The 17971-nt window shown below is 54.0% G+C and overlaps 3 protein-coding genes across 3 annotated transcripts; 1 reads left to right on the top strand and 2 right to left on the bottom strand.

Moving 5' to 3' along the window:
• Positions 1-604: 604 nt before the first annotated feature.
• Positions 605-6345, bottom strand: LOC310923736 (uncharacterized protein). Its single transcript, XM_083885657.1, is given in 12 exon segments — positions 605-769; positions 860-960; positions 1142-1323; positions 1426-1524; positions 1905-2123; positions 2126-2293; positions 3187-3293; positions 3719-3838; positions 4211-4353; positions 5278-5389; positions 5542-5646; positions 6272-6345. Coding segments are annotated over 12 exon segments (1506 nt in total). The 5' UTR covers positions 6307-6345; the 3' UTR covers positions 605-654.
• Positions 6295-15752, top strand: LOC310923739 (protein ecdysoneless homolog). The gene is made up of 13 exons (XM_083885660.1): positions 6295-6576; positions 7463-7580; positions 7931-8018; positions 9003-9181; positions 9880-10075; positions 10991-11119; positions 11256-11381; positions 12132-12217; positions 12957-13063; positions 13482-13659; positions 14111-14178; positions 14255-14478; positions 14995-15752. The coding sequence occupies exons 1-13, from the start codon at positions 6378-6380 to the stop codon at positions 15211-15213; spliced, it is 1917 nt and encodes a 638-aa protein (XP_083741786.1). The 5' UTR covers positions 6295-6377; the 3' UTR covers positions 15214-15752.
• A 176-nt stretch (positions 15753-15928) lies between these two features.
• Positions 15929-17719, bottom strand: LOC310923740 (uncharacterized protein; the record flags this gene model as incomplete). Its single annotated transcript, XM_083885661.1, has 5 exons — positions 15929-16190; positions 16281-16381; positions 16563-16744; positions 16847-16945; positions 17326-17719. Coding segments are annotated over 5 exons (891 nt in total), but the record flags the coding sequence as incomplete, so codon positions are not given.
• Positions 17720-17971: the final 252 nt, after the last annotated feature.

Here is a 17971-nt window from a genome sequence, read left to right as displayed (position 1 = left end):
AGTACGCAAAATCCTCAAAATGCACCTTCCCCACACTCTTCTCTCCTTCCTGGACTCCACTTGATCCTCGATTCCCTCCCTCCCTCCCTCCTCCCCACACAGCGGCACAGAGGGATGGGGTCGTTTTCCTTCGAAAGACGGCTGTCTGCTAAGGTGGGCAGGAGCCTCCCTTGCAAGGGAAGATGTAGACTCCTTCCCCCCGAATTATTCTAATTTTGAAACGAAGGGGCTCTCAGGAATAGGTACGAGAAGAGGAAGAACAGTTCTTTACTAGCACGTATCCCAAAGCGCACAGACAAGCCCCGTGCGGCGTTACCAAGGAACAGAACACAAAGCCCGTCCCGGCCGCGGCCCTTTCCCCTTCGCTGCAGTTCCGGGCACCGCCGGCAGGGGCGCTGGTGGCCCCCAGTCGAGCCGGGAGTGGAATGAGGTCAATTCACGGACTGCTGGCACCACCGGGGGCAGGATGGATTGCAGAGACTTTTCCTCTCGACACCCCGCCCGGCCTCGGCAGTGGGGAGGAACAGGCACTGAGGTGACCCTGAGAGTGAGTGCAGGGCACAGGGGGGCACCTGAGGAAGGACAGCCCTGTGCCGGGCTAAGAGGGGAAGCTGGGACTGCCCAGCGTGGAGAAGGTCCTTTCTCCAGCCCCTGTCACAGGGGAGCTCGGGCCTTGCTGCACAGATACGGCCGCTCATTTGAGCAGTTGTGAGTCCCGAATGCACTGTCAGCCAGGCACACACACTCGGAATCGCCAAGGACAGGATGCCTGCAAGGAGGAGCAGAGGCAGCGCTGGTTACCAGGGGAACACCTTGTGCCCCTGTCCCCCCGTGCCCTGCCCGGCTCCCCGGCACTCACCAGGAGCTGAAGTCGCTGCCGTCCCCCCACTGCAGGCGCTGGCCCCGCCTGCGCAGCCCGAGCCAGTAATCGACGTTCCCGCGGAGGCGGGAGAGCAAACCCTGCCCAGGAGAGAGGAGTGGGAGCTGCCCCGGCCCCTCGGGGGGACACGTGCCCGGGGCTCCTTCCCTGCAAGGCCCCGGGACGGGGCTGCACCCCCAGCCCTGCCAGCACCCAGCCCGGCCCAGGAGCACCCCCAGGCTCCCCTCAGCCGCCCCACACCGCCCGCAGCCCCTCACTCACCATGGCCTCCTCATCCTTGACAACGGCCAGGGAGGCCCCGAGCTCGGAGCACCGTTCCTGAGCCTGCTCCCAGGTGCCGGCATCCCTTGACAAGTAGTAGCAGAGCCCGTTGTAGCCAACCCAGCCGGAGGGACAGCCCAGAACACCCTGGAGAGCCGCAGGTGGAACCGGAAGCTGTGGTGCTGGAGGGGGAAGAGGAGAAGCTCTGAGGATTCCCCTGTGCAGGGAGCAGGGAGCCCGCTCTGCCCCGAGGGGCTGGGCCCAGGCTGCTGCCCCTCCCTTACCTGACTGCACAGCCAAGGCCACCACCAAAGCCAGCACCAGGGACACGAGGAGCACGATCAGCACCAAGGTGAGCACGGGATGGGACCTGAACCACTTGCCTGCAGCAGGAAAGAGCTGCTGGCTGGGAGAACCAGAGGCGGCCCTCCAATCTGCTCCCCCAATGCCCAGGGAGCACAGGAGGAAGCCCTCAGCCAGTGTGCCCCTCACTCAGCTGGCAGCCAGGGAGCCAAGAGCCTGGCACACAGGCAGGGACACAGGGCTGGGGACAGCCAGGGACACAGGGCTGGGGACAGGCTGCAGCTGCAGAACTGCACAGCCTTGGGGGCAGCTGGGGCTCTTCGCTGCAGCCACTGATGGGGCCGAGCAGAGCACGAGGCCTCTTCCAGACATTTTGAAACAGCCCCACACCTGCCAGCCCTGTCCTTGGCAGGTGACACCGTCCCCTCCCCAGAGGCCACAGGGCTGGCCCTGCACTCACCCAGGAATCTCATGAGGATCATTTTGTGTCCATTGGCGGTTGCTGATGTGCCCTGGGGACCCAGGGGCTCCCTCACACTCCCATCACTGGTGCGCAATCCACTCTCCACGTCTTCACTCCCTGCAGGCTCACAGGTGCCATCCCCCTGCTCGTGACAAGTGGCTTCTTGTGCCCCAGGCAAGTGTGTAATCCCGGCTGCTGGTCCCTCCTGGAGATGTGGGACCCCTTCACAACTCCATTAAGGGAGCAGAATTCACTCTCCTCCAGCTCACAGCCGGCATCTCTCTGCTTGGAACAAACAGCAACTCGCTCCCGAGACATCAGGAGTGCTGAAAAAGCCTTTCGGAGATGGGCCTCGGGAACAGCTCCCCACCCGCGCTGACGGCACACTGAAAGGGACACGGGGAGAGGTCACCGCTGGTCCCGGCCCTGCGGGACACCGAGGCTCAGGAAGGCGCTGCCAGCTCAGTCCCGCCCTGTCCCCGCTCCGCCGACGCCGCGGCAGCTCCTGCGGAGACAAGCGCAGCCTCGGGAGCTCTCCGGTGGCCGCAGCTGTCCCGGCCCCTGGGGCTCTGCAGCCGCTGCAGCCCAGCTCCGTGCCGGGACAGGCGGGGACAGCGCCTGCGAGCTGCCGGCTGCAGCGGGGACGGGACAGCTGCGGCTCGGAGTCCGCCTGCCCGGGGGGAAGAAGCAGCAGCAGCAGCAGCAGCAGCAGCAGCCCCGGGCCGCTCACCATTGTCCCCCGCATTGGCCCGGGCCGGCGGCTCGGAGCCCGGGGACACCGAGCGCGGGCACGGCCGCTTTGGCTCCTGCCCGGGCACTGCCGGCGGCTCCCGGCAGGGAAGGAAGGCGGCGCCGAGAAGAAGCCTCGGGGCTACCCGGGAGCTGAGGCACCGATCGGGGTGCCCCGGGAGCTGAGGAACAGACGAAGCCCCCCGCCCCGTGCAGAACTGATCGGAATGGCCTCGGGAGCTGGGCTGGCGACGGAGCCCCCCCGCGGCACCGATGGCGGAGCCCCGGGACCTAAGATACCGATGGAGCCCGCCTGTACGACACCGATCGAAATGCCCCGGGAGCTGAGGCACCGATGGAGCAGCTCTGAGGCACCGGCCGGGGTGCCCCGGGAGCTGAGGACGTGATGGAACGGTTCCGCGGTCCCGACTGGGGGGACACGGGGGAACCCGGCACAAGGAACTCGCCGGAACCGGCCCCTGCCCCTCACCGCGGCCCCCCCGGCCCGCAGCGAGCCCCGAGCTGGGGCACAACCCGCCGCGGGTCCCACCTGTGCCGGAGCCGCCTCCGAGCTCCGGGAGCCGCCGCCGCCCCGCTCCGGACTTGAGTGACCCGAAAGTGCCGCGGGAGTGAAGCGATGTGGGGCCGGAGCGGGTTCTGGCCGTTCTGACGTCCCGATCAGGGGCGGGAACGGCGGGAGGGGCGGGACACGACAAGAAGCCGCTCCCGGTCCGGCACCGGCCGGGGTGCCCCGGGAGTATTAAAATAGTGCTTTGTATTTTTTAAGGCGTAGGAAAACTTAACAGATAATTAATAATAAAACCAGCTACAGTGCACACATATTCTTAAGAAATCATCAGCAGCAAAGATATTTCTATTTACTGGCCAGTTCACTGTAGTCAGCAAAAGCACAGCTACGTGTTCTTGCTATTTTAATTGTACTAAATTCAGTTTAAAAGGAAAAAAAACCCAGTGTGCTGTGTTCAAAACTCAGCCTAACAGGAAGGCTGCACACTTTAAGAAGCAGAGAACAAACCTGCCTTTCCACCTCAGCAAGACCCAGGCTCACTGCTGGTACTTACTCATCAGAATCCTTTTCCTGTGGTGAGCTTACATCTGAGGGAGCCAAACCGCCCGAGGGGGAACTCGAGTACCATCCGTACCCTTCATCCGTGGGGGTCACCACCTGCTTCCCCACCACCCTGCCACGGCAAAACCATAGGGTAAATACAGCAGAAAACCTGGGCAGTACGATTACTGAAGGGTGTAAGAACAGCAGCAAATCCTAAAAGCTCTCCTGGGAGCCTGTGCAGTTTTCCTGGGGACACTTTCAGTTTTCTAAGAGAATTCTACTCTGTTAAGGCCAAGCCAGTCACAGATAGCAACAAACCTCTGCCAAGGAACCACATGTGAGATAAGAGGATCTTTATTAATGACAGCAGGCACATCACCAGAGTTATCTTTTTATCTCCATCTACCACACAATTGCATCAACTCACCCTGCCACCTGTTTGGAAAGCCACTGTGTGCATCCCTAGCCTTGTTGAGAAGGTACCAGTCCATTAATAAAATACCTGAGATGAGGAAAGCTGGAGGACCACTGGTGGCATTCTTCCCGCAGTCCCTCCACATGAACGTGTTCCTTCTGCTCATACAGAAGCTCATCAATTTGCCTGAACATCTGCTGAACTTGTTGTGTGGCAGCTTTGTCAAATTCCTAGAGAGCAAAGAAAATAACCTCGTGAACAGCATCTGCAGGGGTATTTTAATTGGTCTTTTTAAATATAATTGAAAAACACAACTATTTGTTTAAAGCTTAGCAGGATTGCATAAAAATATTTTAACCTTAAATAATTTTCTCCCAGAGATGATGCAGCCTGCTCTTAAAAAGGATGGCAGCCACATAAAAAGCTTACATTGACACAGCAGAAAAAAAACCTAATAAAACATTTTGAAACATCCATATTATTATATTAAACTACAAGACTTAAAGAAATCAGAACAGGAAGGATAAAATTCACTGATAATTTAATGCAATGGAGGATTTGTTGTTTCCAGTGTCCACAAACAACAGCAACACAAAAAGCAATGCAGACTGGTGGGGAACACTGAACTTGAGGGATGGCCAGGTCTTTTGTTACACGTGGATAGAAAATGGGGTCAATTCTGAGGTAATTTATATCTGAACAGCTCCATCTCATCTCCCAGAAGGGAACAGCACACTTGACTTTGGTGGAAGGAGAATAAATCAAACATTTCTAAATGAAAATAATGTTTTAGGAGCTTACTAAATTTTAAGAAATATGCAAGGATGCATAAGTTTGCTAAACTCACACCAAGTACCTGAAAGCCATCCAGCCATGGCTGGGGTTCCACAGTAACAGCATTTATAGATACACTCCTGCACTAAATGATTTGCATTTCCAAAATTTTCAGTGGAAATGCAGAAAATTAACAGAATAGTACGAGCCTAATGTGTTTTGAACTGAAAGATAAGAAGTGGTAAAAAAGATGTTCTTTCTATAATCACTACCACAATTTTTTGACAGATCAAATCATTTTTGTTCTGACATGTCTTTGCAGTGGCATTTCAAGTGTCGTGCTGTGCCATATTTGGCTTGGATGATGATGTTCTACTCACGTCATAGCCCCACGAGAAGACTGAGCTGTCTTCTGTGGAGGTGTCAGCACAACCCTGACTAGCAGTCCACGGATCCCCATGATCATCCGATTCCTTGTGGATTCTCGACTCCCTGGAACACACACATTCAGCCAAAAAAAAAAAAAAAAAAAAAAAAAACAACAAAAGGCAGCAGCCCAGAATAAGCAATGACAAGTCAAGTGTGTCAGTAAACAAAGCCTAGCTGTATCAGAACAGCAGGACCAGATGTGTCATGACAAGTACCTGGAGGTCTGGCCGAGGTTTTCAGCCGTGGGTGTTGCTGAGCACACCTGAGCCCGTGGCTCTGGCAGTGGGTGATGCTTCAAGGCATATTTTGGGAGTCCTTGTCTAAAAAAAAAAAAAAAAAAACCAACCAGAAGCGGAACTTCTGGCATTACTTACGAAAATAAGCATTTACGGAGTTCCCAATAAATTTTATAGGTTTTTCTTCCCTTCTTCTCAGGGACTGTGCACACATTTATTACTACTACAAAGCTAATTCTTGTCGCCAAAACTCTAGGTTTAAGGTGTCAAAACTAACTCCAGGATAAATATCGAGTTAAAGGTCGGGGTCAAAATTAGTTAAACTTAAGATGTTGTGAATTGGGCTACGGCTCCCTAAAAGCAGAGACAACGCCATTACTCCTGTAGATTAATGAAATTGAATTAAACAGACCAAGAGTAAACGAGCCGAGTAAGTCAGAAGTGACCCAACTCTTGGGTCGGGGGTAATAAGCCGGTTACAGGGGTTTAATCGCGTTCTGTCGCACCGGCGCCTGGCCGGGAGCGGTGCTCAGGAATCCCGGGAACCCCGGGAACCATCTCCCGGCGGGGACAGGGGGTGACCGGGCCGTCGCGGGGCCCTGTCTGCTGCTGGGGGCAGCGCGGGCGGCAGGCCCGGGGCCGGGGCCGGGGCCGGGACCGCGATGGGCTCGGGGCCGCGCCGGGGCCCGGGGGAGCGGCGGCCACTCACGCCTGCAGCGGTTTCCGCGCGTATCGCGATATCATCCTCAGCGCCGCCGCCCCGCCGCCGCCATCGCGCCGCTCCTCCCGCGGGGGCGGAGCGCGGCCCCGGCGCGATGGAGGCGCTGCGGCGGCCGGCGCTGCCCGAGGACGCGGTGCGCTACCGCCTGTTCGCGGCCGCGGCGGCGGAGGGCCCGGGCGGCGAGGAGCTGCTGCGGCGCTGCGCGGAGCTGGCCCTGGTGCGCTTCGCCCCGCTCCTGGCCTCCTACGTGTGGCACCGGCAGCCGTTCCGCCTGCGCTACGTGCCGCGCCGCGGTGAGCCGGGAGCGGGCCGGGAGCGGGCCGGGAGGCACGGCGGGGGGAGCGCTCCGAGGGGACGCGTGAGGGGCACCCGGTGGGCAGGAACCGGGAGCGCGTGAGGGGGATCCGGCGGGATCGTGTGAGGAAGGCCGAGGGCTTGAGGGGCACCCGGCGGCCGGGATCCCGGGAGCGTGTGAGGGGTACGCGGCGGGCAGGAACCAGGAGCGTGTGAGGGGGATCCGGCGGGCAGGAACCGAAGGCGTCAGGGGCACCCGGCGGGACCGTGTGAGGGAGGCCCAGGGTGTGTGAGGGGCACCCGGCGGGACCGTGTGAGGGAGGCCCAGGGTGTGTGAGGGGCACCCGGCGGGACCGTGTGAGGGAGGCCCAGGGTGTGTGAGGGGCACCCGGCGGGACCGTGTGAGGGAGGCCCAGGGTGTGTGAGGGGCACCCGGCGGGACCGTGTGAGGGAGGCCCAGGGTGTGTGAGGGGCACCCGGCGGGACCGTGTGAGGGAGGCCCAGGGTGTGTGAGGGGCACCCGGCGGGACCGTGTGAGGGAGGCCCAGGGTGTGTGAGGGGCACCCGGCGGGACCGTGTGAGGGAGGCCCAGGGTGTGTGAGGGGCACCCGGCGGGACCGTGTGAGGGAGGCCCAGGGTGTGTGAGGGGCACCCGGCGGCCCCACAGACTCTCCGTGTCACAGCCGGGTCAGGCTGGAAGGGCCCCCAGGGAGGCACCCGGTGCCACCTCCCCGCTGCAGCCGGGTCACCCCAGAGCACAGGACACAAGGTTTTGTCCGCAGGCTCTGGAATTTCCCCGGTGAGGGAGACCCCGCGCCCCGTGCGGACGATCCGTGTCCGGGCACGGGGTTGCTGAGCCGCCTCTCCTCTCCCTGCCCCGCCCAGGCCAGACCCCGGCGCACATCGGCGGCACCACCGTGTTCGGGGATAACGTGGAGGATGAGTGGTTCATCGTGTACCTGCTCCGGGAGATCACCAGGGAGTTCCCGGGGCTGGCAGCCACGTAAGGCGGGTCCTGCTGAGGTGCTTTTTTGGGAGGGGTGCCATGGGGCAGTGCCTGTGCTCTGAAGGTCCTGTCTCAATATTCCCCATCCTTGGAGGAGTTTTCCCATCCCAGACACGTTTGAAGTGTCCAAGGCCAGGTTGGATGGAGCTTGGAGCAGCCTGTGCTAGTGGAAGGTGTGCCTGCCTATTGGCAGGGTGGTTGGAACCAGATGATCTTTGAGGTCCCTTCTAACCTAAGCCTTTTGTGGTTCTATGAATATTAAAAAACCCCAGCAGACATGGATTAGAAGTGTGTTGTTGCGCTGTGCAAGGCTTTTCCTGCTGAGAAACCAATTTCTCCTTGGCCAGGATTGATGACAATGATGGAGAGTTTCTCTTGATAGAAGCAGCTGATTTTCTCCCAAAGTGGCTGAATCCTGAGAACAGTGAAAACAGGGTGAGTAAAACTTCTGTACAGTTGGCAAGGGGGCACAGTGGCCTTTTATGGAGCAGCTGGGGTTTTCTCTTGCACCTCTAGCCAAGTGGTTTGACTGCCTCTGAAAATCCAGAGTGCTGTCTGTCCCTTACTGTTGCTCCCTTCAGGAGCACTCCTGTATCCACCTGAACATTCTAGCTCTGCTGGAACCACTTGAATTTTTTTATTTTTACTGTATTCTGGAGTGTTTAGGCAAGAGGATTTGCTGCCCTCAGCAGAGTAGGGAATGCTCAGGGCTGGAGTGCTGCTGTCTCTATAAGGACACAGGCTTTGTCTGGTATAGGTGAAATAATGAGCAGACACCTTCACCTGGATATGGATGGTTGCTGGTAGTCACGTCACTGGCAATAGATTAAAATGGAAATAATTAACTTGGTCATTAGCAAAAAATGGTTTAATTATTTTTCCCCCACTCCAAGGTTCTTTAAAGCCATGGAACAGAACACAAAAATTGATGGCACACGTGTACCTGGACTATCAGCTGATATTTTCCCTTTATTTGAGGGAACAGACAGAGTGAGGGAATTGATAACATTGCATTCAGGGCTTTTCTCTTAGGATCAGGAACCAGCAGAGGTCACCTGTAGCACCTGAAATAATGCTTTTTAATTTCTATTACGTTTTTAAGCAGTTAGGTTATGCTGATTCTCCTGAAGCACTTCTCTAGTTGAAGAGAAACTTGGTGTTACTGTTACAAAGGAAACAGATATTTGACAAAACTTGTTGCAGTTAAAATAGAGGGGTTTTACTGGTTGGATCGTGGTCTCTGGCATCTCAAATAACTTCTTAGAAAACCTTGTGCTGCTTCCTGTATTGGTTCTCTATTTGCACTTTATATTCTCTGTGTTTAAACAAAGGCCTTTGTACATGAAATGAAATTTTCCATCGCTCTGTGTGTGACTTCTCCTACTTACCCTGTCTGATGAGAGCATTCCTGTCTGCCAGGTGTTCTTTTACAAAGGAGAGCTGCACATCCTTCCTCTGGCAGAGACTTGGGAGCAGGACTGGGACCTCTGTGCTGCCTGTCCCACCATCCCAGAGGCGCTGGCGCTGTTATCCACCCGCTCCGAGGAGTTCCTGGCTGCAGAGCCCATCAGAGCTGCGGTGGACAAACGCATCCATGGGTGTGTGGGGCTTTATTTGAGTCCTCTGACACTGTGGCCTTTGGTCCTGTGCTCTCTGGGCTTTAAACGTTTCCCCAACAGATGGGATAAAGTTGGTTCCTTTTCAGACACCAGCAGCTGGAGGTTTTTCCGTGGCCCTCTTGGAAAGAGGGGGATCAGTGTCCTGTAGGCTGTGATCTGGGGGAGTCAAAACTGGGTCACTGCTGTAATTCCACACCTGACAATGTCCAGAGTTACTCCTCCTTCACATCATCTCTCTAATACTGAAAAATCTGAAAGTTCTGTGATCTTTCAGGAGCCCTGTGCAGGAGGAAAAAGAGGATTTGACCTCAAATGTAGAACCAGCAGAATTGTCAGAACTTCAACTTGTCACAGCTGTTTTCAGCCCTGTAGTTTATTTTTTGTAAGGATTTGATAGCATAACTTTGACACAGTATGGCAAAGAATACTGCATAGCTGGATCTGTTGGTTAAGTTCACAGGGACTCACTCACGTGGGGGATTTAATTTTATTGGCCATGTACATTTATATAAATGTATTCTAGAAGCAGACATTCTGGGCATTAGATTGGCCAAGGTTTAACTCCAGAATAATCTTCTGGCCCACGATACAGGTAAATGTTAAAGTGAAAACAGGCCTCACAATAGAGAAGGAGGGTTTAAGTTGCAGTACCTTTCCTGCACTCTGCTGCTGCTCAGGTACCCCGAGAAGATCCCGGCCTCGCTGCACCGAGCCCGCTGCTCCCTCCCGGCCGGAATCGTGGCCGTGCTGAGGCAGCGCCCGTCCCTGGTGGCTGCGGCAGTCCAGGCCTTCTACCTGCGGGACCCGGGGGATTTACGGGCCTGCCGGCGCCCCTTCAGAGTCTTCCCTGCCGAGCAGCGTGTGATGGCCCTGGTGAGTGCCCTCTGAAGCCTGGGATGGCCCTGGGGAGTGCCCTCTGAAGCCTGGGATGGCCCTGGGGAGTGCTCTCTAAAGCCTTGTCACTTAATTCCCTTCTGTAGCTGACAACGGTTCTGTGGCCAATGGTATAAACACATAGCTTTAACTTAATACTGTCAGTTTTCTGTTAGGTTTTTTTTCCCTTCTGGCTCTAGGGATGAATTTCCAGGTTATTACATTAACAGATTCTCTGGGTCCATGTGGCTGGACTTTCAAGGGGCTGATCATGAGAGAATTGTTTCTGAAACCAGAGGTTGTGATAATAGTTCCTCTGCTGGAATGTCTGCTGAGTGAATTGATCTCCTCATGTGTTCAGAGCAGTTAGACAACACTGCCAGCCAGCGTGAGGAGCTGCTCCTGGCCAGTGCTTCACTCCAAGGTTTTCACCTTCTCAGCTGTGCTCTCACAGCTCTGTGAAAACTTCTATAAAGTGTTTTATGAGCACGGTCCAAGCACTATTGTATCTGATACATTTTGTTATAGAGTTGTACCACTAGACTCCTGAAAAGAAGCTTTAGAGTCAAATTTCGGACTTCTAAACTGCGTCCAAAATCTCAACTTTTAATCAAATCTAATTTTAATTGAAAATACACCTTGTTGATGCAAATACAGACTATCGAGGATTTTTCCTAATGTCTTTAGACTGACAAAAGTTTATATTTGTTTGGGGATTTCAATTTGGAGCAAGCCTTGTAAAGCCTGGCAAGCAATGTATCAGATAAATCTAAGATACATTTTGAATGCAGTCTCGGGTATTGCCTGTACTATGGGTGCCTGCAGGCACACTTTAGTGAGCCTGGTGGAGGTGGATGCCTGTCCCCAGCACAATCAGGCTGCAGGGAGTGTTTTTCTCTGCTCTGGCTGTTCCAGGTGACTTTCACTCGGTGTTTATATGCACAGCTGGTGCAGCAGCAGTTTGTTCCAGACAGACGCAGTGGATACACCCTGCCCGCCCCTTCCCACCCCCAGTACAGAGCCTACGAGCTGGGCATGAAACTGGTAATGGCTTTTGATGCATTTTGTACTTGCTTTATGTGTGGCCATGGTTTATGTTTGTCTGGAAGTTGTCCAGAAAAATGCGGGCAAAGTCCATCACACCCTGAGAACCTCTTCTTGTTGTATCTTTTATATACAGGCCCATGGCTTTGAAATTCTGTGCTCCAAGAGCAGTAAAGCAGCTCCTGATGCCAAGAGAAATGTATTAAGTGGTCCTCTGTGGGAGAGATTCCTCAGGAGCTTGAAGGAAAAGGATTATTTCAAGGTGAAGCAGAGTGTCTATGGCTTTCAAACATCCCAGGGAAAGTACATTTTAGTTCTTGAACTTGTGTCAGGAGTTGCAGCAGGGCAAGACTTGAGTCCTTATCTCTATGCAAAATGAATCCATGTCTTTCAAGGGGACATGTGCAGTTTGTTCCCCTTTGAGATAATTTATTTTGGAAATGAAAAAGGAAAAAGCAAGATTTGGGGATTGATTCATTCATCTAAAGAAAGGGGAGAAATACACTTGAATGAAGAAAACCATCCTATGACTGTGTGAGGTGTAACTGATCTCACTGCTTTACATTTCATTTCCACGCCTCGAGAATTCAATATTCTTCAAGATCCATACATAACACCATAGACCTATTTGAGCCCATGCAAGTGTAGTTTTTATATGTGTGGTTTTTGTGAGTTATGGAGGTTTGGGTGAAGTTTTGTGGTGTTTTTTTTAAGATGCCTTTGGCTACTTATTTGAAGTTAATAAACAGGACATCAATTGACTACTTGTTTGAGGGTTATAAAATTGGACAACTCTACTGAAGTTCTTAGATTAATATCCTTTAATATACTTCAAATATAGGAATGCCCCTTGGCTGTATTCAGTTCCAAGTGTACATGGCCAAGAGGTTTTACTTGTTTGGGTTCTCTCAGCATTTCTGTGTGACAAACAGTCATCCTTAGGAATCCTGACTGTGAAGAGGAAGGGCAGGGAGAATTGTTTGGATTCATGCCTGTGCCTTGCATTCAATAGGGAGAAATGGAAGGATCTGCAAAGTACCTGGAACTGCTGCATATGGCAGAAGATCACTTCCAGCAATCTGTTGCTGAGCCAGAAAGGTCAGAGCTGCTTGAAATTCATGAGTATCATATACTCTGCCTACATATTCTTTAACTTAACCTTTAAAATCCTTGTTCCAAAAAACCTGAACCCTTTTCTCCATCATGCATTTAACATGGGTGCTGTGGCCAGGACATACAAGTACTAATTCCACTAGGAGTAGTTCTTGCTTGAGTAGCTCTTGATTTCGGTTTGTGAAATGCTGAGCTCTTCCAAGTGGGTTAAGAGGTGACTGAAAAGCATTGTCTGCTTGGTTGACTGTAGAAAGTGTATAAAAGTTTCATTTAAAAGCTGTCCCAGTGAATAATAAGTCCAGAGTAATCTGTCTCCTTTACTCAAGGCTGTAGATTTCTCTGAAAGATCAAATCCCAAAAATAAATCACTCCAAAAACATCTGAGCCTTTGCCAGCTCATAGTATCTTGACTGTTAGTTTCTTGAGTTTCCAGTCTGTGCTGTTTGGGATCTGGCAATCTTAATATTGACCAAGGCAAGATAAATGAAAAGAAAAAGAGCCATGACAAATGGGCTTTGGAGCCATCAGCTGGGAATTACAGAGACTGACTGTGACCTGTTCTGGCCAATACTCTGTGTAGTACTCCGGTGCTTCCCCCAGATTCATTTCCCTTTTGGATGTGTTACCACAGAAGGAAAAAATGAAGAATTGGAGTGAAAACCTGAATGCAGAGCATGTGATCCCATTGAATCCATTTCAGTAAATTGATTTTTTTTTATTCTAGCTCTGTCGACGTGAGCCCAGGTGATGAAATCCTGGCACTACTACAGACAACATCCATTGATTTGAAGGAATTTGAGAGAGAAGCAGCTTGTCTTCCTCCAGAGGATGGTGAGCTGGATGGAGGGAATTATTCCTATTACAAATGATTATTTGTGGGGGCAGAGGGGCAATGTTGACAGCTGGGAAGGGAGAGCCAGTCCAACCTTCATTAAGACTAAATACTGGATTGGCTCTCCCAATTTAGAGTAAGCCTTTCTTCTTCCACTTAGTGGCCAAAGGATTCTCAGTGACTACAATGGTATCTCTTAGTTTGAGCTCTGCAAAGCAGAGTTTTAAAGTAGTGAAATTAAATCTCCCTTCTTCTCGGCCTCTCTCTGCCTTATGCCGTGTGTGACCCAGGAGCAGCACAAAAACTTAACTGCCAAAATGAGCTGCAGAATGGTTACAGTCCTGTCAGTCAGCAGCTCTGGGCCCTGTGGGGCAGCAGGCTTGTGCAGAATGACAGATCTGTCCTGTGTTCTTTCAGATGACAGCTGGCTGGATCTTACACCAGATGCCCTGGATCAGATGCTGAAGGAGACAAGAAATGAGTCCCTTCCTTCCACAAAGGAGGAAGAGCAAAACCATGACTTGGAAACAGTTGCTGAGAGCATGAAGGCTTTTATGTCCAAAGTCTCCACGCACGAAGGAGCAGAAATGCCATGGTAGCAGCACTTTGACTTTGGGCGCTGGTGTAGAATATTGCACTCTGCTGCAGCCCTGTGGGTGATTCTGTGATGCAGAGAATCAGAGTCTGAAGGTGTTCTGCTGAGCAGGGGCCTGAAGCAAACCCACAGCAGTGAATATGTCCTTGCTTTAAATGAGCTGAGTAACACTCTGACACTGGTGCAGGTTCAAGTACTGGAAGCTGAGCTGCAGCTCTTTCTCCCTCAGGTTGATTTTGTGGTCTTCAAAAATTTTCTCTTTTAATGCCAAGAATTCTTCCACTCACTGTTTCAGATCTAGTCCATACAGGCTTCAAACTTCTGAGGACTTCTAAAGTTCAAATGTCCCAACTTTGGTCCTGGCTCAAGAGAAATCAATAAGGCTTGTGCCTGAGTCAGGCTTATGCAAGCATAAAAGCTTTATTTATTAAAAAATATTTTTATTTTTCAGGTCATCTGATGATTCCCAAGTTACCTTTGACGTGGATTCTTTTACGAAAGCACTGGACAGAATTTTAGGTGAGATTGCTTCTTTATTTGAAACTAATCCCTGACCTGATTTCTTTGATGTGGTACTGACACAAAATAATACCAGGGGCAGACTCGGAGGAGCTGGATTCTGATGACCTGGATGAAGAGGAGGAGTTTGATTTCTCAGATGGGGATGATGAAGACCTGGATCTCAGAGGGAATCAAAGGCAGGAGCAGGAGGAGTCTCCTGAGGAGCTCGTGGGCAGTCTCAAGGCGTACATGAATGAGATGGACCGCGAGCTGGCACAGACCAACGTTGGGAAAAGCTTCACCACCCAAAATAGAGGGGTGAGTATGCCTGGAGCTCAGGTTTGTAGCAGGAATTTCCAACCAGGAAATGTGCTGGAAGTGGCCATTCTGAGTAATGTGATCAGAACCTTCCCACATGCAAGCACAGTGTGCTGTACCTGCACTATAATACACTTCCTTCAAACTAAAGCTTACCTAAGCTTTGAATTGGCACATCTTTTCCAGGACTTAGTTTCATTTCTCTGATTTAGTAGTAGGGCAAGCAGCTGCAGCTTGACTTGTGACTTCTGGAGTAGTTTGCTCCCGTAGGAAGCTGACCCATAACTGAGCAACACTTTCTGTCATTCTCCTGGAACTTAATCTGGGTAATGGACAGTGGAAATTTTTAGCTGGCATGAGCATTTGGGGGCTGAATTCTTGTCTGTCAAGACTCTAGAATGTACTGGACTTGGTTGGCTGCAGAATTGTTTCTTTTCTCTTGTGGCTCGCCTTTTTTTTTTGCCCTTAAACTTACTCATGCAATTTGATAAACCTTTCTCTTTTTACTCGCTGCAGGCAAGTTCTGGTGAAGCAGCCACATCTGGGAGGGCTGGCCCTGATTGTGGAGCTGAGGATGCTGAGCTGGCACCCGTGGATGTGGACATGAACCTGGTGGCAAACCTGCTGCAGTCCTACAGTGCCCAGGCTGGCCTGGCAGGACCCACCTCGAACATTTTACAGAGCATGGGGGTGAATTTACCTGAGAACACAGATCTCACTGGCTCCAGCAGCTGAGCAACACAGGGAGAGACCTGGGACAAGACATGGCTGCTGGGTAAATGAAGCACAGACAGATCAGCAGGATGTGAAAGAAGAGGCGAAAGCTTTTTAATTTTGAGCATTCTGTTCATTCTGTGTCACTTGCAAGATGTTTGGGCAGGCAGAGGCTGTGGGGGTACAATGCAGAAAATACTCGGAGCAGCGTTGGAGAAGCAGCGGGGCCGGGACAGTGGCAACACTGCTCCATCACGGCAGGAGGAGTGAGCTCAGGACCCCAGGTACCCAAACACGGGGGAAAGGTCCTTATTTTATTGAGGTAGGTGGTAATAAAGTCCAAGTGCAGTGGCTACTCTCACAAGATCAGACTCACACCACTGTAGAAGCAGCAGGTCTGGGCTGGGTTATGGTGGTAGCAGCCAATTCCCTTCCCCAAGCAGCAGCTCAGGCTCTTGCTCCAAATCTGAGACCGAGAGAGGCAGCACCCGAGACAGCATTCTTTACAGTCAGGTGCCTGATGACAAATACAGGATTTCTTCTCAGAACTGGTCAGCTATTCTTCCTTTTCCAAGGACAGTCCAAAAGTCTCACCTTCAGGCCAGTTTGTGATAATTTCCAAGAGCCCAAGGCAATTCGGATTTCCCATTTGACCTTGTTCTGTAATGCTGAAAGCCCCTCACTCCAGGGAGCAGGATGGATTGCAGAGACTTTTCCTCTCCACACCCCGCCCGGCCTCGGCAGTGGGGAGGAACAGGCACTGAGGTGACCCTGAGAGTGAGTGCAGGGCACAGGGGGCACCTGAGGAAGGACAGCCCTGTGCCGGGCTAAGAGGGGAAGCTGGGACTGCCCAGCGTGGAGAAGGTCCTTTCTCCAGCCCCTGTCACAGGGGAGCTCGGGCCTTGCTGCACAGATACGGCCGCTCATCTGAGCAGTTGTGAGTCCCGAATGCACTGTCAGCCAGGCACACACACTCGGAATCGCCAAGGACAGGATGCCTGCAAGGAGGAGCAGAGGCAGCGCTGGTTGCCAGGGGAACACCTTGTGCCCCTGTCCCCCCGTGCCCTGCCCGGCTCCCCGGCACTCACCAGGAGCTGAAGTCGCTGCCGTCCCCCCAGTGCAGGCGCTGGCCCCGCCTGCGCAGCCCGAGCCAGTAATCGACGTTCCCGCGGAGGCGGGAGAGCAAACCCTGCCCAGGAGAGAGGAGTGGGAGCTGCCCCGGCCCCTCGGGGGGACACGTGCCCGGGGCTCCTTCCCTGCAAGGCCCCGGGACGGGGCTGCACCCCCAGCCCTGCCAGCACCCAGCCCGGCCCAGGAGCACCCCCAGGCTCCCCTCAGCCGCCCCACACCGCCCGCAGCCCCTCACTCACCATGGCCTCCTCATCCTTGACAACGGCCAGGGAGGCCCCGAGCTCGGAGCACCGTTCCTGAGCCTGCTCCCAGGTGCCGGCATCCCTTGACAAGTAGTAGCAGAGCCCGTTGTAGCCAACCCAGCCGGAGGGACAGCCCAGAACACCCTGGGGAGCCGCAGGTGGAACCGGAAGCTGTGGTGCTGGAGGGGGAAGAGGAGAAGCTCTGAGGATTCCCCTGTGCAGGGAGCAGGGAGCCCGCTCTGCCCCGAGGGGCTGGGCCCAGGCTGCTGCCCCTCCCTTACCTGACTGCACAGCCAAGGCCACCACCAAAGCCAGCACCAGGGACACGAGGAGCACGATCAGCACCGAGGTGAGCACGGGATGGCACCTGAACCACTTGCCTGCAGCAGGAAAGAGCTGCTGGCTGGGAGAACCAGAGGCGGCCCTCCAATCTGCTCCCCCAATGCCCAGGGAGCACAGGAGGGAGCCCTCAGCCAGTGTGCCCCTCACTCAGCTGGCAGCCAGGGAGCCAAGAGCCTGGCACACAGGCAGGGACACAGGGCTGGGGACAGCCAGGGACACAGGGCTGGGGACAGGCTGCAGCTGCAGAACTGCACAGCCTTGGGGGCAGCTGGGGCTCTTGGCTGCAGCCACTGATGGGGCCGAGCAGAGCACGAGGCCTCTTCCAGACATTTTGAAACAGCCCCACACCTGCCAGCCCTGTCCTTGGCAGGTGACACCGTCCCCTCCCCAGAGGCCACAGGGCTGGCCCTGCACTCACCCAGGAATCTCATGAGGATCATTTTGTGTCCATTGGCGGTTGCTGATGTGCCCTGGGGACCCAGGGGCTCCCTCACACTCCCATCACTGGTGCGCAATCCACTCTCCACGTCTTCACTCCCTGCAGGCTCACAGGTGCCATCCCCCTGCTCGTGACAAGTGGCTTCTTGTGCCCCAGGCAAGTGTGTAATCCCGGCTGCTGGTCCCTCCTGGAGATGTGGGAGCCCCTTCACAACTCCATTAAGGGAGCAGAATTCACTCTCCTCCAGCTCACAGCCGGCATCTCTCTGCTTGGAACAAACAGCAACTCGCTCCCGAGACATCAGGAGTGCTGAAAAAGCCTTTCGGAGATGGGCCTCGGGAACAGCTCCCCACCCGCGCTGACGGCACACTGAAAGGGACACGGGGAGAGGTCAGCGCCGGTCCCGGCCCTGCGGGACACCGAGGCTCAGGAAGGCGCTGCCAGCTCAGTCCCGCCCTGTCCCCGCTCCGCCGACGCCGCGGCAGCTCCTGCGGAGACAAGCGCAGCCTCCGGGAGCTCTCCGGTGGCCGCAGCTGTCCCGGCCCCTGGGGCTCTGCAGCCGCTGCAGCCCAGCTCCGTGCCGGGACAGGCGGGGACAGCGCCTGCGAGCTGCCGGCTGCAGCGG

The sequence above is a fragment of the Zosterops lateralis genome (genome assembly GCF_965231275.1).
Source record: "Zosterops lateralis genome assembly, contig: HAP1_HAP1_SCAFFOLD_245, whole genome shotgun sequence".
NCBI lineage: Eukaryota > Metazoa > Chordata > Aves > Passeriformes > Zosteropidae > Zosterops > Zosterops lateralis.
This window is presented reverse-complemented; position numbering and strand designations above follow the sequence as displayed.

Coding starts and splice junctions, on each gene's coding strand:
- LOC310923739 (XM_083885660.1), top strand. CDS start 6,378: ATGGAGGCGCTGCGGCGGCCGGCGCTGCCCGAGGACGCGGTGCGCTAC. Junction 6,577..7,462: donor GCGCTACGTGCCGCGCCGCG/GTGAGCCGGGAG, acceptor TGCCCCGCCCAG/GCCAGACCCCGGCGCACATC. Junction 14,179..14,254: donor AGCACTGGACAGAATTTTAG/GTGAGATTGCTT, acceptor AAATAATACCAG/GGGCAGACTCGGAGGAGCTG.